The sequence below is a fragment of the Balaenoptera acutorostrata genome, chromosome 6 (assembly GCF_949987535.1).
Source record: "Balaenoptera acutorostrata chromosome 6, mBalAcu1.1, whole genome shotgun sequence".
NCBI classification, from domain to species: Eukaryota; Metazoa; Chordata; class Mammalia; order Artiodactyla; family Balaenopteridae; genus Balaenoptera; species Balaenoptera acutorostrata.
The window spans coordinates 31,359,551-31,373,056 of NC_080069.1; the positions used below are offsets into that span (position 1 = coordinate 31,359,551).

Here is a 13,506-nt window from a genome sequence, read left to right on the forward strand (position 1 = left end):
CACACTCTCTCACAAACACATACACACACACACTTTCTTTCTATAATGGAAGACTGTGGAGATGTGAATGGGGGTGAAGGAATTGTGACTTAATCCACTTTTAAATACAGTTCTTTGAAAAAAGTTATGTAAGAGAACAGTCTTTTTCTTTCTCTGGGTGTCTGTAGTGTGTGTGTGTGTTTAAACTTTGGCCATTGTAGTTTTTAAGATTTATTTCTTGGCTCACTCCCTCATCACATGATTAAGAGCTTATTTTTTGCTCCCTTGTTTAATGGAGATTAAAACATCTTGTCATTTTGGCCTTGTAAGCTCTAATGAAGTAACTACTGCTCTTTATGGACCTATATTCTTTGGAGAGTAATTTCTTCTGTCAGACGTTAAAAAGTATTATTATTATTATATTATTATTATTATTGGCTGCTGGAGGGATTTCAACTGCATAAGCTAACTTTTAACAGTCTACTTAGATTTAATACTTTACCACTGCAATTACAGTCTGGGAATCCTTATAACAGTATAGATCCCTTTCTCTCCCTGCTTCGTGTTATAGTTTTTATATGAATTACATTCATATGTATGCACTGAAAACCCCATCAGACAGTAATGGTTTTTTACTCTCAACCATGATACATAATTTAAAGAATTTAAAAGTGATAGATTATTATATTTACCCAGATTTTTACCATTTCTGTTTTTCTTCCTGATGCATATATCATGGCTGTGTTCTCCTAGATACTTTGGTGTGCAATCTGAGTAGAGGTATTCTCTTATAGTACTGTGATTGACTCCATAAATTGACATTGATATAATACTTTTATCTACTTTGCCATCCATATTCCAATTTGGTTATTTGATCTAATAATGTCCTTTATTGTATTTTCTTTTCCTCTGCAGTACGTGATTCAGGCTAGAGTCAAGTATTGCATTTAGCTGTCATGTCTTATAGATTTCTTTAATCTGGAGCAATTCTAGAGCCTTTTATGACTTTGCCATCTTTAAGAAATACAGTTCTTCCACCTCCCCCTCCCTGCCACTCATAGAATGTTTTTAATTTAGTCTTTGATTTTTTTTCTCATCATCAATTACTGTTATGTATTCTCAGGCAAAATACTGTATAGGCGATGTTTTGTCTGTCTCAGATAGCTGTCCCTCACAGGTGATGTTAATTTTGATCATCAGTCAAACTGTTGCCTGATTCTCCACTGTATCATCACTGCTTTTTTTCCTCCCTTACAGCTAATAGACAGTCTATGGGGAGATACTTTATGATCATGCAGATACTACTCTTCATTAAAATTTCTGCCTATATTTAGCACCCCTGGTGATTCATATCTGATCTACTTTTTACTGTGGTGGTTGCAAAATGATGATTTTTCAACTCCAGCACTTCCCTTTACATTTCTCAATAAGCATTAGTCCTTGTGCTTAAGAAATATATCTCCCTTCACCCCTGTGTATCAATATGTGTGTATATGTGTACGTATCTATTTGCTATAGATATGATATTATTCATTCTTTTTTTTAAAGGTTTATAATTCTTTACTCTTCTTTTCATATTTTTGAGCACTTCCTTATATTCAGGGATAAAAAGACTTTCCAGGCTTAAAATATACCTCTCATGCCCCAGTATGAAAACTTAAAAATAAATAAATACATGCATGTTGAAAGCATATTATGTACTTTGTACTGTATTAGTCTCTAAGAATATAACTGAACAAAAGATACATAGTTTCTGACTTCATGAAGCTGACAAACTAGTAAATGAGCAAAACCAATAACATGTGGTAAATGATGATGGGATAAATGCTATGGGAATGTAAGTGCATACCTATTACGTGGCAAACATTGTATGTGCTTAATATGTAGCAGTTAACAAAACAAAACATCTCTGCCCTCATAAACTTATTTTCTAGGAAGAGGAAAAGGCAATAAATAAACTGATATATAAAATGAATAATATATTAGATAGAGATAAATGGTATGGGAGAAAATAAAGTGAGATGGGAAATAGAGAATGTACAGGATGAGGGAGAGGTGTCCATTTTTAAATAGCATGGTCAGAGAAGGCCTCACTGAGAGGGTGACTATGAGTAAGTCAGGGAGCTAAACTTGCCTAATTGTACCCAGCTGGTTACCAACTCTAGGTACTCTCTAAAAATGAATCCTATTTTGCCTTGCATTATAATCACTTAGTATGCATATCTTACCCTTAGTATAAATCACAAATATGTGATAACAAGGACAGTGTACCTTCATATAACACATTTCGTTGGGTTTTTTCCTTTAAACTAATGACTAACCACTGAATTAGGAAAGATATTTAAACTCTGTGGAGTTCTATCTGCAAAATGAAGTAACTGGATAAAAGTATTTGCAAGCTTCTGCCCCATTCCAAAAGTTTATATGAAGAATAACAAATCAAAGAATAAAAATATTTCTGAGAAATACTGGAACTTATTGGAATTGGAATAATAGAGCTGTTTGAAGAATATCCATGAGCTAGGTCTCCCTTTACAACATGGAGTGATTGCCAATATTTGGGGAATGCTTCTCAGCGAAACTGGATCTACAAAGCACTGTTTCTCTGGGCCACCCACTCTACATGGAATTACTTCATCTTACAGATTCCCTATTGTGTGATATTACTTGTGGCATAGATTCCTAAACTCCTTCAGTAAGAATACATGTCCACCACTATTTACAGTATACTCAACTGATCGAGTTACAAGGATTCTTTGAGAATGAATTCTATGTGCCAGTTGCTTTCTTCACTATTTCTGTTGTTATTTTTGAAGAAAAAAAAAAAAAAGCACAGAAAAGCGTAAAAAGCTGTAACTGGAAGGGATTTAGGACAAAACTACTCCTCAGATTAGTCATTGTACAGGTAAGCTGAATGATTATTATGCAGACATGCTCGTTTTTCATATGTCTGAGGCAATTTAGGTCATTTTCCAAGAATCACAATTCAATTAATCCCCTTATTGACTTACACAAGTTACTTACTATCCCAAGTTCTGATAAGTTCACCAAGATTAGCTTCAAAGCAGCTTCAGAGGGCCATTTACTCAGTGATTAAGAGCTGCACCAAATTAGTTACCTTCACAGAAATATCACTATAGCTTCCACAAAGACTCGTTGGTGAGGTCCCTCTGAGAAGCAGTTCCAATGAGTTTATTAACTCATAGTTACAGGACAATTTGGCTGAGTGACCAAGTATGGAGAGAATAAACCTCACCACTACTGTTTATGTGTTCTGGGGTAGTCTTTTTGCTATCTACAGGAACCAACAGCTTACATGTGAAATAAACATCTATGCTCATATATACTACATGGCTAATGTTTAAAAGTTAGTAATAAATGCATGGGAACCTATTTTAATAGGTTTTTAAAAAAATTATTTGAGTATGGTAAGGCCAGCAGATCAGGAAGACGATTACCATTGAAAAGATAGTTTGTTACTTAGTTGGTTCCTAAGAGGGAAGGGTACATCATGCCACTGGGGACCACAGGGAGAAGCACTAGAGTAGGTCAGGAGACGGAGAACGGGAAACTGGTCAAGAGCCTTTACTGTGGTTTCTGAGGTAAGGAAAAGGTGAGTCAGGGTGAGCAGGCTTAGGTTGGCTAGTTTGAATAATTTCAGGAGGCTGTGGGTCATAGGGGCTGTCACTAGATGCCTCTGGTACCTAGCCCTGAGCAAGTGGATAGGGGAATAGCAAATATAAAGGAGGTGGTTGAGATATGGGTTCTGGACTGGTTGTATCACGTTAGAAAAGCATTCAGGAGCAAGTTGTTTACTATCTCTAGGAATGGGCTAATCTTGGGAGGCACAGTTTCTTCAGGGTCAGCAAGGCCCCAGATGTCAAAGCATCAGAATACAGAAAATAAAAGACATGATTGATACAGAGCCCTGGCTGAGTCCTTTTAAAATTCAAGGCATAGATGTCAGTGAAACTAGCAGAGTAAGTAAGTACCTTTGAAGATTCTCTCCTCTGTAAAAGCAACAAAAAAACTGGCCAAAACTGTCAGAATCAGATTTTTTGGAATCCTAGAAATGAACCAAAGGGTTGTAGCAATCCAGGGAGCATTTATTCAGGAAAAACGGCAGAATCTTGATAACAAGAGTGAGCTTTGTGTTTTTTAAATGCCCTATACCTATCTCTCCTTTACCAGCTCTGTGTTAGCCTTGACAACAAAAAGCCTGTAATCCTGGTGATAACCAGCAAGCCTGGCAGCCACCAGAGGGAGCAGAATAGGTTCAAACTCCTTCAAAGCCACATTCCCAGTAAATTGTCATTGTTTGACCTGTTTCTTTATTCCCTGGAAGATCTCACTTTCAAGGCTGTGTTTATTTGACCTGACTCAGAACTAATCTAGTGTGAAAGGCTTTTCTCTGGGAGAATTTGTTGAAGATATTTGGAGGCTTTTTTTTTTTTTTTTTTTGGTCCACGCTATGAAGCTTGTGGGATCTTAGTTCCCCAACCAGGGATCGAACCTGGGCCCCAGCAGTGAAAGCGCTGAGTCCTGACCACTGGACTGCCAGGGAGTTCCCTGGAGGCAATTTTTAAACTTCATGGGTGCCTGAGGCGGTGGATAACAGCTGGGGCAATTAATAGGTTAACGAAAAAGCTTAAAAAGAAAAGCTGTAGAATGCAATGGCTAGGGACTTCAAAAATCTCTGACCTATCCCTGGGACTCTAGAAGGTCCTGCCCATGTGTTGGGTTGTGTGCATGCTCAGGAAAGACCTGAGATGGCCTAAGTTCTCACTACTGGCTGACCGTGAGGCTGTGCAAAAGCAGGAAGTGAAAGCTAAGGTAGTATTGTCATTTGCCTTGCTGAGTATTGAAGCTATGCCCAAGAGAAAGCCCCTTGGCAAAGACTTGGAGACCTGGGTTCAAGGTGTTTAAGTAAATCTCTGTCAAGATATTAGCTAATGGAGCAGACTTACGTAGTCATGCACAACAAAAAATAGACTATACAGATTGGCTCAGAAAAGTCACTAAAACAACAAAAGGAACAAGAAGCACAACAGCAAACCCTGGGGAGAGGGGGAATCTGATTCCAGGAATTGCCACACTATAGTGTTTAAAATGTTCAGTTTTCAACAAAAATTACAAAACAGGCAGAACGAAAAACAAAACAAGAAAGTAAGGCCCATGCACAGGGAAAAAAGTAATCAATCAATAGAAACTGTCCCTGAGGAAGCCCAGACTTTGGATTTATTAGACAAAGAAACTGTTTTAAATATGCTCAAAGAGTTAAAGGAAACTAAGTGAATGATGGCTCTGGCAGCAAGTTTTCTTAATTTTCTTCATGTGAGAATGTCTTTACTATCATTCTTGAGGTAGATTCTTTCTGGATATAGAATTCTAGTTGGACAGTTCTGTTCTTTCAACACTTAAAAAATGTTGTGCCACTTGCTTCTGGCCTCCATGGTTTTTGATGAGAAATAGACAGTTATTCAAACCATTGTTCCCTTATTTATAATGCCTCATTTCTCTGTGCCTGCTTTCAAGGACTTTCTTTGTCTTTAATTTTTAGAAATGTGATCATCATTTCTCTGGGCTTAGACATCTTTGGGAATCTGTAGGTATATTTTTTTAGTCAAGTTTGGGAAGTACTCAGTCCTTATTTCTTCAAATATTTTTTCAGTCCCAGGCCCTTTCCCCTCTCCTTCTGAGACTGATGACATGAAGGTTAAACCTTTTGTTATTATTTCACAACTCTCTGAGGATCTCTTACCTTTTTTTCCCCCAATCTTTTCTCTCTCTGTTGGTATTGAATAATTCCTATTGGTCTATCTTTAAGTTTCTTTCCCCTGCCATCTCCATTCTGCTATGGAACACTTCTGATGAGGGTTTTTTTTTTTTTTTTTGGCTGCATTGGGTCTTCGTTGCTGCACGTGGACTTTCTCTAGTTGCGGTAAGGGGGGCTACACTTCGTTGCAGTGCATGGGCTTCTCATTGCAGTGGCTTCTCTTGTTGCAGAGCACGGGCTCTAGGCGCGCAGGCTTCAGTAGTTGTGGCACGTGGTCTCAGTAGTTGTGGCTCACGGGCTCTAGCGTGCAGGCTCAGTAGCTGTGGCGCACAGGCTTAGCTGCTCCACAGCATGTGAGATCTTCCCAGACCAGTGCTCGAACCTGTGTCCCCTGCTTTGGCAGGTGGATTCTTAACCACTGCGCCACCAGGGAAGCCCACTGTGATGAGATTTGTATTTAAGTTATTGTATTTTGCAGTTCTAAATTATTTGAATCTTCTTCTTATCCTTTATTTCTTTGTTGATATTTTCTATTTTTGTATTTCTCTAAACCATGTTCATGATAGCTTGTTACAGCATTTTTACGATTTTTATGTTGTTTTAAGAGTTTTCTCTATATTTTGGGTTCTAGACCCTTTTCAGATATATATTTTGCAAATACCACCGTGTAGCTTGTCTTTCCACTCTTGATAATGTCGTTTGATGCACAGAAGTTTTAATTTTTATGATGTCTACATTATCTATATTTTATTTTGATGTTCATGATTTTATTGTCATTTGAGAAACCACAGCCAAATCTAAGGTCGATATTTGCCTCTGTGTTTTCTTCTGAGAATTTATAGTTTTAGCTTTTATATTTAGGCCGTTGATCCATTTAGAGTTTAGAGCATATGGTGCAAAGTAAGGGTGCCACATCACTCTCTAGCATTTGGATATCTGGTTGTCACAGTACCAGTTTTTGAAGAGACTATTCTTATCCCCATTGAATGGTTTTGGAACTCTTGTTGAAAATCAGTTGACCATAGATCTATGATTGTATTTCTGGACTCTCAATTCTCTTCCCTTGATCCATATGCTTATGCTTTTGCTTATTACCAGCAGTACTAGTTGCCTAATTGGGAGGATTAGGGACACGGCTCCTCTTTGGCATTAGGGTTCTGTACTGCATGGTTTCCCTTTTCTCATCTTTTTTTTTCTTTTTTTTAACTGCATCAAACATTTTATTGCCTAATTTTTGAAAACTTTTGCTCTTAATAAACCACAAAAGAAACTTTATTAATATTATGTCCAGTAAATTAAATTGCATGATTTTGAACATTGGTTTTGTTCTGTTGAGATATAGTTGATATATAACATTATATTAGTTTCAGGTGTACAATATAATGACTAGATATATGTATAAATTGTGAAATGATCATTACAATTACTCTAGTTAACATGTATAACCACACAGTTACTTTTTATTTTTTCTGATGAGAACTTTTAACATTTTCTCTTCTAGCAACTTTCAAATATACAATACAGTATTATTAACTACAGTCACCATGGTGTATATTACATCCCCATGACTTACTTATTTTATAACTAGGAGTTTGTACCTTTTGACCACCCTCACCCATTTTGCCGACCTCATACCCCCTGCCCCTGGCAACCATCAATGTGTTCTCCGCAACTGAGTTTGTTTTTTGTTTGTTTGTTTTTTAGATTCCACATACTAGTGAGATCATACAGTATTTATCTTTCTGTCTCTGACTTATTTTACTTAGCATAATGTCCTCAAGGTCCAGCCATGTTGTTACAAATATCAGGATTTCCTTCTTCTTATGGATGAATAATATTCCATTAGATAGATAGATAGATAGATAGGGATATTTATCTCTATGTGTGTGTATAGCTATCTGTCTATCTTGGAAGAAATTAAGAGTAATATTCTAGTGAACACACAAATAAGAAAGTGAAACAGCTTTATTGCACCTATGGAGAAAGTTTTAGTGGTCTGGATAGAAGATCAAACCAGCCACAACATTCCCTTAAAGCCAAAGTCTAATCCACATCAGGGCCCTAACTCTACAATTCTGTGAAGGATGAAAGAGGTGAGGAAGCTACAGAAGAAAAGTTTGAAGCTAGCAGAGTTTGGTTCATGAGGTTTAAGGAAAGAAGCCATCTCCATAATATAAAAGTACAAGGTGAAGCAGCAAGGGCTGATGTAGACACTGCAGCAAGTTATCCAGAAGATATAGCTAAGATAATCCATGAAGGTGGCTACACTAAACAACAGATTTTCAATGTAGACAAAACAGCCTTGTATCGGAAGAACATACCATCTAGGACTTTCATAGCTAGAGAGGAAAATTCGATGCCTGGCTTCAAAGCTTCAAAGGACAGGCGGACTCTCTTGTTTGGGGCTAATGCCACTGGTAACCTTAAGTTGAAGCCAGTGTTCATTTACCATTCCAAAATTCCTAGGGCCCTTAAGAATTATACTAAATCTCTTCTGCCTGTGCTCTATAAATGGAAAGCCTGGATGACAGCATGTCTGTTTACAACATGGTTTACTAAATATTTTAAGCCCGCTGTTGAGGCCTACTGCTTAGAAAAAAGATTCCTTTCAAAATATTATTGCTCATTGACAATGCACTTGGCCACCCAAGAGCTCTTATGGAGATGTACGATGATATTAATGTTGTTTTCATGCCTGCTAACACAACATCCATTCTGCAGCCCATGGATCAAGGGATAATTTCAACTTTCAAGTCTTATTATTTAAGAAATATATTTTGTGAGGCTGTAGCTGCCATAGATAGTGAATTCTTCTGATGGATCTGGGCAAAGTCAGTTGAAAACCTGGAAAGGATTCACCATTCTGGATGCCATTAAGAACATTCATGGGACTTCCCTGGTGGTCAAGTGGTAAAGAATCCACCTTCCAATGCAGAGGACGTGGGTTTGACCCCTGGTTGGGGAACTAGGTTCCCACATGCTGCGGAGCAGCTAAGCCCATGCACCACAACTACTGAGCTTGTGCGCGCCTCAACTAGAGAGCCCACATGCTGCAAACTACAGAGCCCACGTGCCCTGGAGCCTGCACACCACAACTAGAGAAGAGAAAACCCCCACGCAACAGCTAGAGGGAATCCTCTGTGCCGCAATGAAAGATCCCGCATGCCTCAACGAAGATCCCACATGCCGCAATTAAGGCCCGATGCAGCCAAAAGAAAAAAGAAAAAAACCCCAAAAAAAACAAAAAAGAAAGAACATTCATGATTCATTGGAAGAGGTGAAAAGATCAACATTAACAGGAGTTTGGAAGAAGTTGATTCCAACCCTCGTGGATGATTTTGAGGGGTTCAAGACTTCAGTGGAGGAAGTAACTGCAAGTGTGGTGGAAGTAGCAAGAGACCTAGAATTAGAAGTGGAGCCTGAAGATGTGACTGAATTGCTACAATCTCATGACAAAACTTTTAATTGATGAGGAGTTGCTTCTTATGGATGAAGAAAAAGAAAGTGGTTTCTTGAGATGGAATCTACTCCTAGTGAAGATGCTGTGAAGATTGTTGAAATGACAAAAAAGGATTTAGACTGTGACATAAATCTAGTTGATAAAGCAGTGGCAGGGTTTGAGAGTATTGACGCTAGTTTTGAAAGAAGTTCTGTGGGTGAAATGCTATCAAACAGCATTGCATGTTACAGAGAAATCGTTCATGAAAGGAAGAGTCACTTAATGCATCAAGCTTCATTGTCGTCTTATATGAAGAATAAAGGTGGTGGTTGCCACAGCCATGCCAACTTTTAGTAAACATCCCTCATCCGTCAGCATCCATCAATGCTGAGGAGAGACCCTCCACCAGCAAAAAGATTTGCTGAATGCTCAGATGATGGATAGCAGTTTTTAGCAGTAAAGTGATCTTTTTTCTTGTGAACTTTTTCCTCTTTATTGTGAACATTAGATCAGTTTAATATTCAGGAGTCCTCAATCAGACATGGACTGATTGGGTCCAAATATATAGCGAGTGTATTTATATCTTGTAGAAACTTAGTTATTTTTTTTTATTTAATAAATTTATTTTATTTTATTTATTTATTTTTGGCTGTGTTGGGTCTTCGTTGCTGCGCACAGGCCCTCTCTAGTTGCAGTGAGCGGGGGCCACTCTTCGTTGCGGTGCGCGGGCTTCTCATTGCGGTGGCCTCTCCTGCTTCAGAGCACAGTCTCTAGGCGCGCGGGCCCCAGTAGTTGTGGCACGTGGACTCAGTAGTTGTGGCTTGCTGGCTCCAGAGCGCAGGCTCAGTAGTTGTTGCGCACGGGCTTAGTTGCTCCGCGGCATGTGGGATCTTCCCGGACCAGGGCTTGAACCCATGTCCTCTGCATTGGCAGGCAGATTCTTAACCACTGCACCACCAGGGAAGTCCCAAAACTTAGTTTTAAGTTGAAATATAGTAGACATACAATATTATGTTAATTTCAGGTGTACTACATAGTGTTTTGACATTTTCATACATTATGAAATGTTTACCATGGTAAGTCTAGTAACCATCCATTCCCATACAAAGTTATTGCAATATTATTGACCATATTCCTTATGCTGTATATTACATCTCTGTGGCTTATTTATTTTATAACTGGAAGTTCGTACCCTTCACCTATTTCTCCCCTACTCCTAAAGTATTTTTTAATTAAGATATATGCCTTGTTTATTTTTAATTAATTTATTTATTTTTATTTATTATTTTTGGCTGCGTTGGGCCTTCATTGCAGCACGCGGGCTTTCTCTAGTTGCGGCGAGCGGGGGCTACTCTTCATTGCGGTGTGTGGGCTTCTCATTGCGGTGGCTTCTCTTGTTGCAGAGCACAGACTCTGGAGTGCACAGGCTTCAGTAGATGTGGCACGTGGGCTCCATAGTTGTGGCTTGTGGGCTCTAGAGCACAGGCTCAGTAGTTGTGGCGCACAGGCTTATTTGCTCCGTGGCATGTGGGATCTTCCCGGACCAGGGCTCGAACCCGGGTCCCCTGCATTGGCAGGTGGATTCTTGACCACTGTGCCACCAGGGAAGACCTGTACCTTGTTGCTTTTTTTTTTTTAGACATAAAGCTATAGTGTAACATAACTTTAATATGCGGGAAACTAAAAAAATATGTGCAATTCGCTTTATTGTGATGTTTGTTTTATTGTGGTGGTCTGGAACTGAATCTGCAATATCTCTGAGGTATGCTTATATTCAGATCCTCTGCCTGTTTTATCTGATTGTTTGGGTTTTTTGCTATTGGGTTATGTGAGTTCTTTATATATTTTGCATATTAACCCCATCAGATATTTGGTTTGCAAGTATTTTGTCCCATTCGCCAAGTTGCCTTTTCATTTTGTTGATGGTTTCCTTTACTGTGCAGAGACTTTTCAGTTTGATATAGTCCCGTGTTTATTTTTGCTTTGTTGCCTTAGCTTTTGGTGTCAAGTCCAAATAATCATCACTAAAAGCAGTGTCTTCACTCCTCATCTTGTATGACTTCTGCTGGCTAGAAGGAGCAGTCTTTCCCTGGGCCTTTTTGTTTGTTTTTTTAATTTCAGTCTGCTCTGGCATCCAGATTGGGATGTACAAGAGGTAAAAATGAACCCCAAGGAACTCATTATCTGGTCCTCCCTTAATTCCTGAAGTCTCTACCTGTTTTGCTTCTTCTGTCCACATATCAGAATCTTCCAATATTTGCTTTATGTGTTATTTCCATGTTTCTAAATTGTAATTAATGGGAGCCTTCAGGTTCAATGTGCTTACTCTACTGTGACTAGAATGGGAACTCTACTCCCACAATCATTTATTGAATGAATAATTAAATGAACACATACATCTTGCCTATAAGTTGCTCAGAAGTGTTTGTAGGTGTCAATATAACAATAGGTATAGTATTAAGAGAATTGAGCTAAATTCCTATGGGAGCTCATAGGCATAGGAATGAAATTATTTCTAGCTATTTTGGAATAGGACATATGGTGTGGTGGTGAGACACAATAAATCTGTGACACCAACTGGGTGTCCTGTAATTCAGTTCAATTCTGACACTACACAGATTTAGCAGAGACCCACAGGTTAAGGGCAAAGTCCTCCATAAGACTGCTAGACTTCAGTAAAAGTTACAACCCAGAAACAGCCAAATGGAAACAATTCATAGACAAAGGTCTAGGGGTGGGGTGGGGTGCCGTGGGGGCTGGGAGAGGAGGATAAACATAGAGCTTCTGTGCCCTCTCTTCATGGAATCTGGGCACATCAGCCTCCTAGCACATCCACACGTTCACCAACCTGAAAGTGCCACTGAGTTTTGTTGTCCAGACGTTTTATTGGGGTTACCTTACATAGGCATCATGATTGGCCATGTGATTAAACTCCTCCAGCTCCCCTCTCTTCCCTGGAGAACTGGTGAGCCCACAGTTCCAACTTTTAAATCATGTGGTTGGTCTTTCTGGTGAACAGTCCCCATCCTAAGGCTACCTAGGGACCACCCTGATTCACCTCATTAGCTTAAAAAAGGCACTCTTGTCACTCAGGAATTCCAAGAGTGTTAGAAGCTCTGTGTTAGGAACTAGTGATAAAGACCAGATATATTCTTTATTATACCACAGGTCATCAAATGAGACGTCAAGGAGAAAGTGGCATTTGTGTGATATCTTGAAAGATGGGTAGGATTTAAACATTTGAAGATGGAGAAAAGGGAATTCTATCCTGAGAAATCACACAGGGGCACATACTCAAAAGGGCAGAGTTCAGTGTATAGAAATATATTAAGTACTTTTTTAGCTTTAGTGTCCGATCTATAAAAAAACAATAATAAGATAAAGCCAGATGGAGGGCTTAAATGAACGATAATAAACGGTATTTATTAATCATAGAGCCTTTTATTTCTACAGAGCAGAAGAAAGAAGAGATTTGTTTATGTTTTTCCGAAGCCTACACTTCTTTGTGGAATGGTGTGAATATCGTAAGCGCACATTTAAACGTTTCAAGGTAGAGTCTAAAGTCTTTCAATTTAAACGTATATGGAAAGTGAAGCTGATGTTAATTTGGGGGTTTAAGATAACATTCTTAAAGTTTTCAAACAATAGAAAATGTTTTTATTGGCTTCTAGATTTGTAGTTATTTGGTATAAATGAAGGAGGAATTCTTCTGTACAAGTCAGTTAACCATTTATATTGAAAGAATATAGTCTTATTTATTTTACAGTACACATTTTGAAAACTTAATCTGTCAAGGACACTTGAAGTAAAATGCCAAATGCTAATAAAGGACGTAGGCATAGCAGCCTTGTAACGTCACAGTGTAATCTTTACTTCGTGAGCCACATTCTGTATTTTGAGCTTCTTATTTATTGTATATTTCAAGTTTAAATATTGAAGTCTGATTCTTGTAAAGTAACGCTTCTTAGGTCTGATACAGATACATTCAGAGATTTTTTTTTTAATTGCCTTTGTTTTCTGTCATAACTAGAACTATATTTGGCTGCATTGTAATCCCCCAGGTCCTACTTAGTTAGATAGTATCAAATTATTGACAGCAGTGATGCACACAGAAACCAGTTCTGAAAGAGTTAACATAAATAATATCTCTAGGTTCAGGTTCCCTCAAAATCCTGAGTGACTATTGTTTTTATGACTGGTACTAATTCTCATTTATTTTGGATTCTTTTTTTTTTTATCATCATCATCATTATTTGCATTTTATTTGGTTGAGCTAGTAATATCTGTCAAGCATAAGATTTTCTTTAGAATG

The 13,506-nt window shown here is 38.3% G+C and overlaps 1 protein-coding gene across 2 annotated transcripts in view; it reads left to right on the forward strand.

Moving 5' to 3' along the window:
• CENPP (centromere protein P) overlaps nt 1-13,506 on the forward strand; it is a 218,102-nt gene that overhangs the window by 47,480 nt on the left and 157,116 nt on the right. For both annotated transcript variants that reach the window (XM_007182385.2, XM_057547773.1), the window contains exon 5: nt 12,648-12,744. In XM_007182385.2, the coding sequence (XP_007182447.2) occupies nt 12,648-12,744 (97 nt within the window). The remainder of the gene's footprint in view (nt 1-12,647; nt 12,745-13,506) is intronic.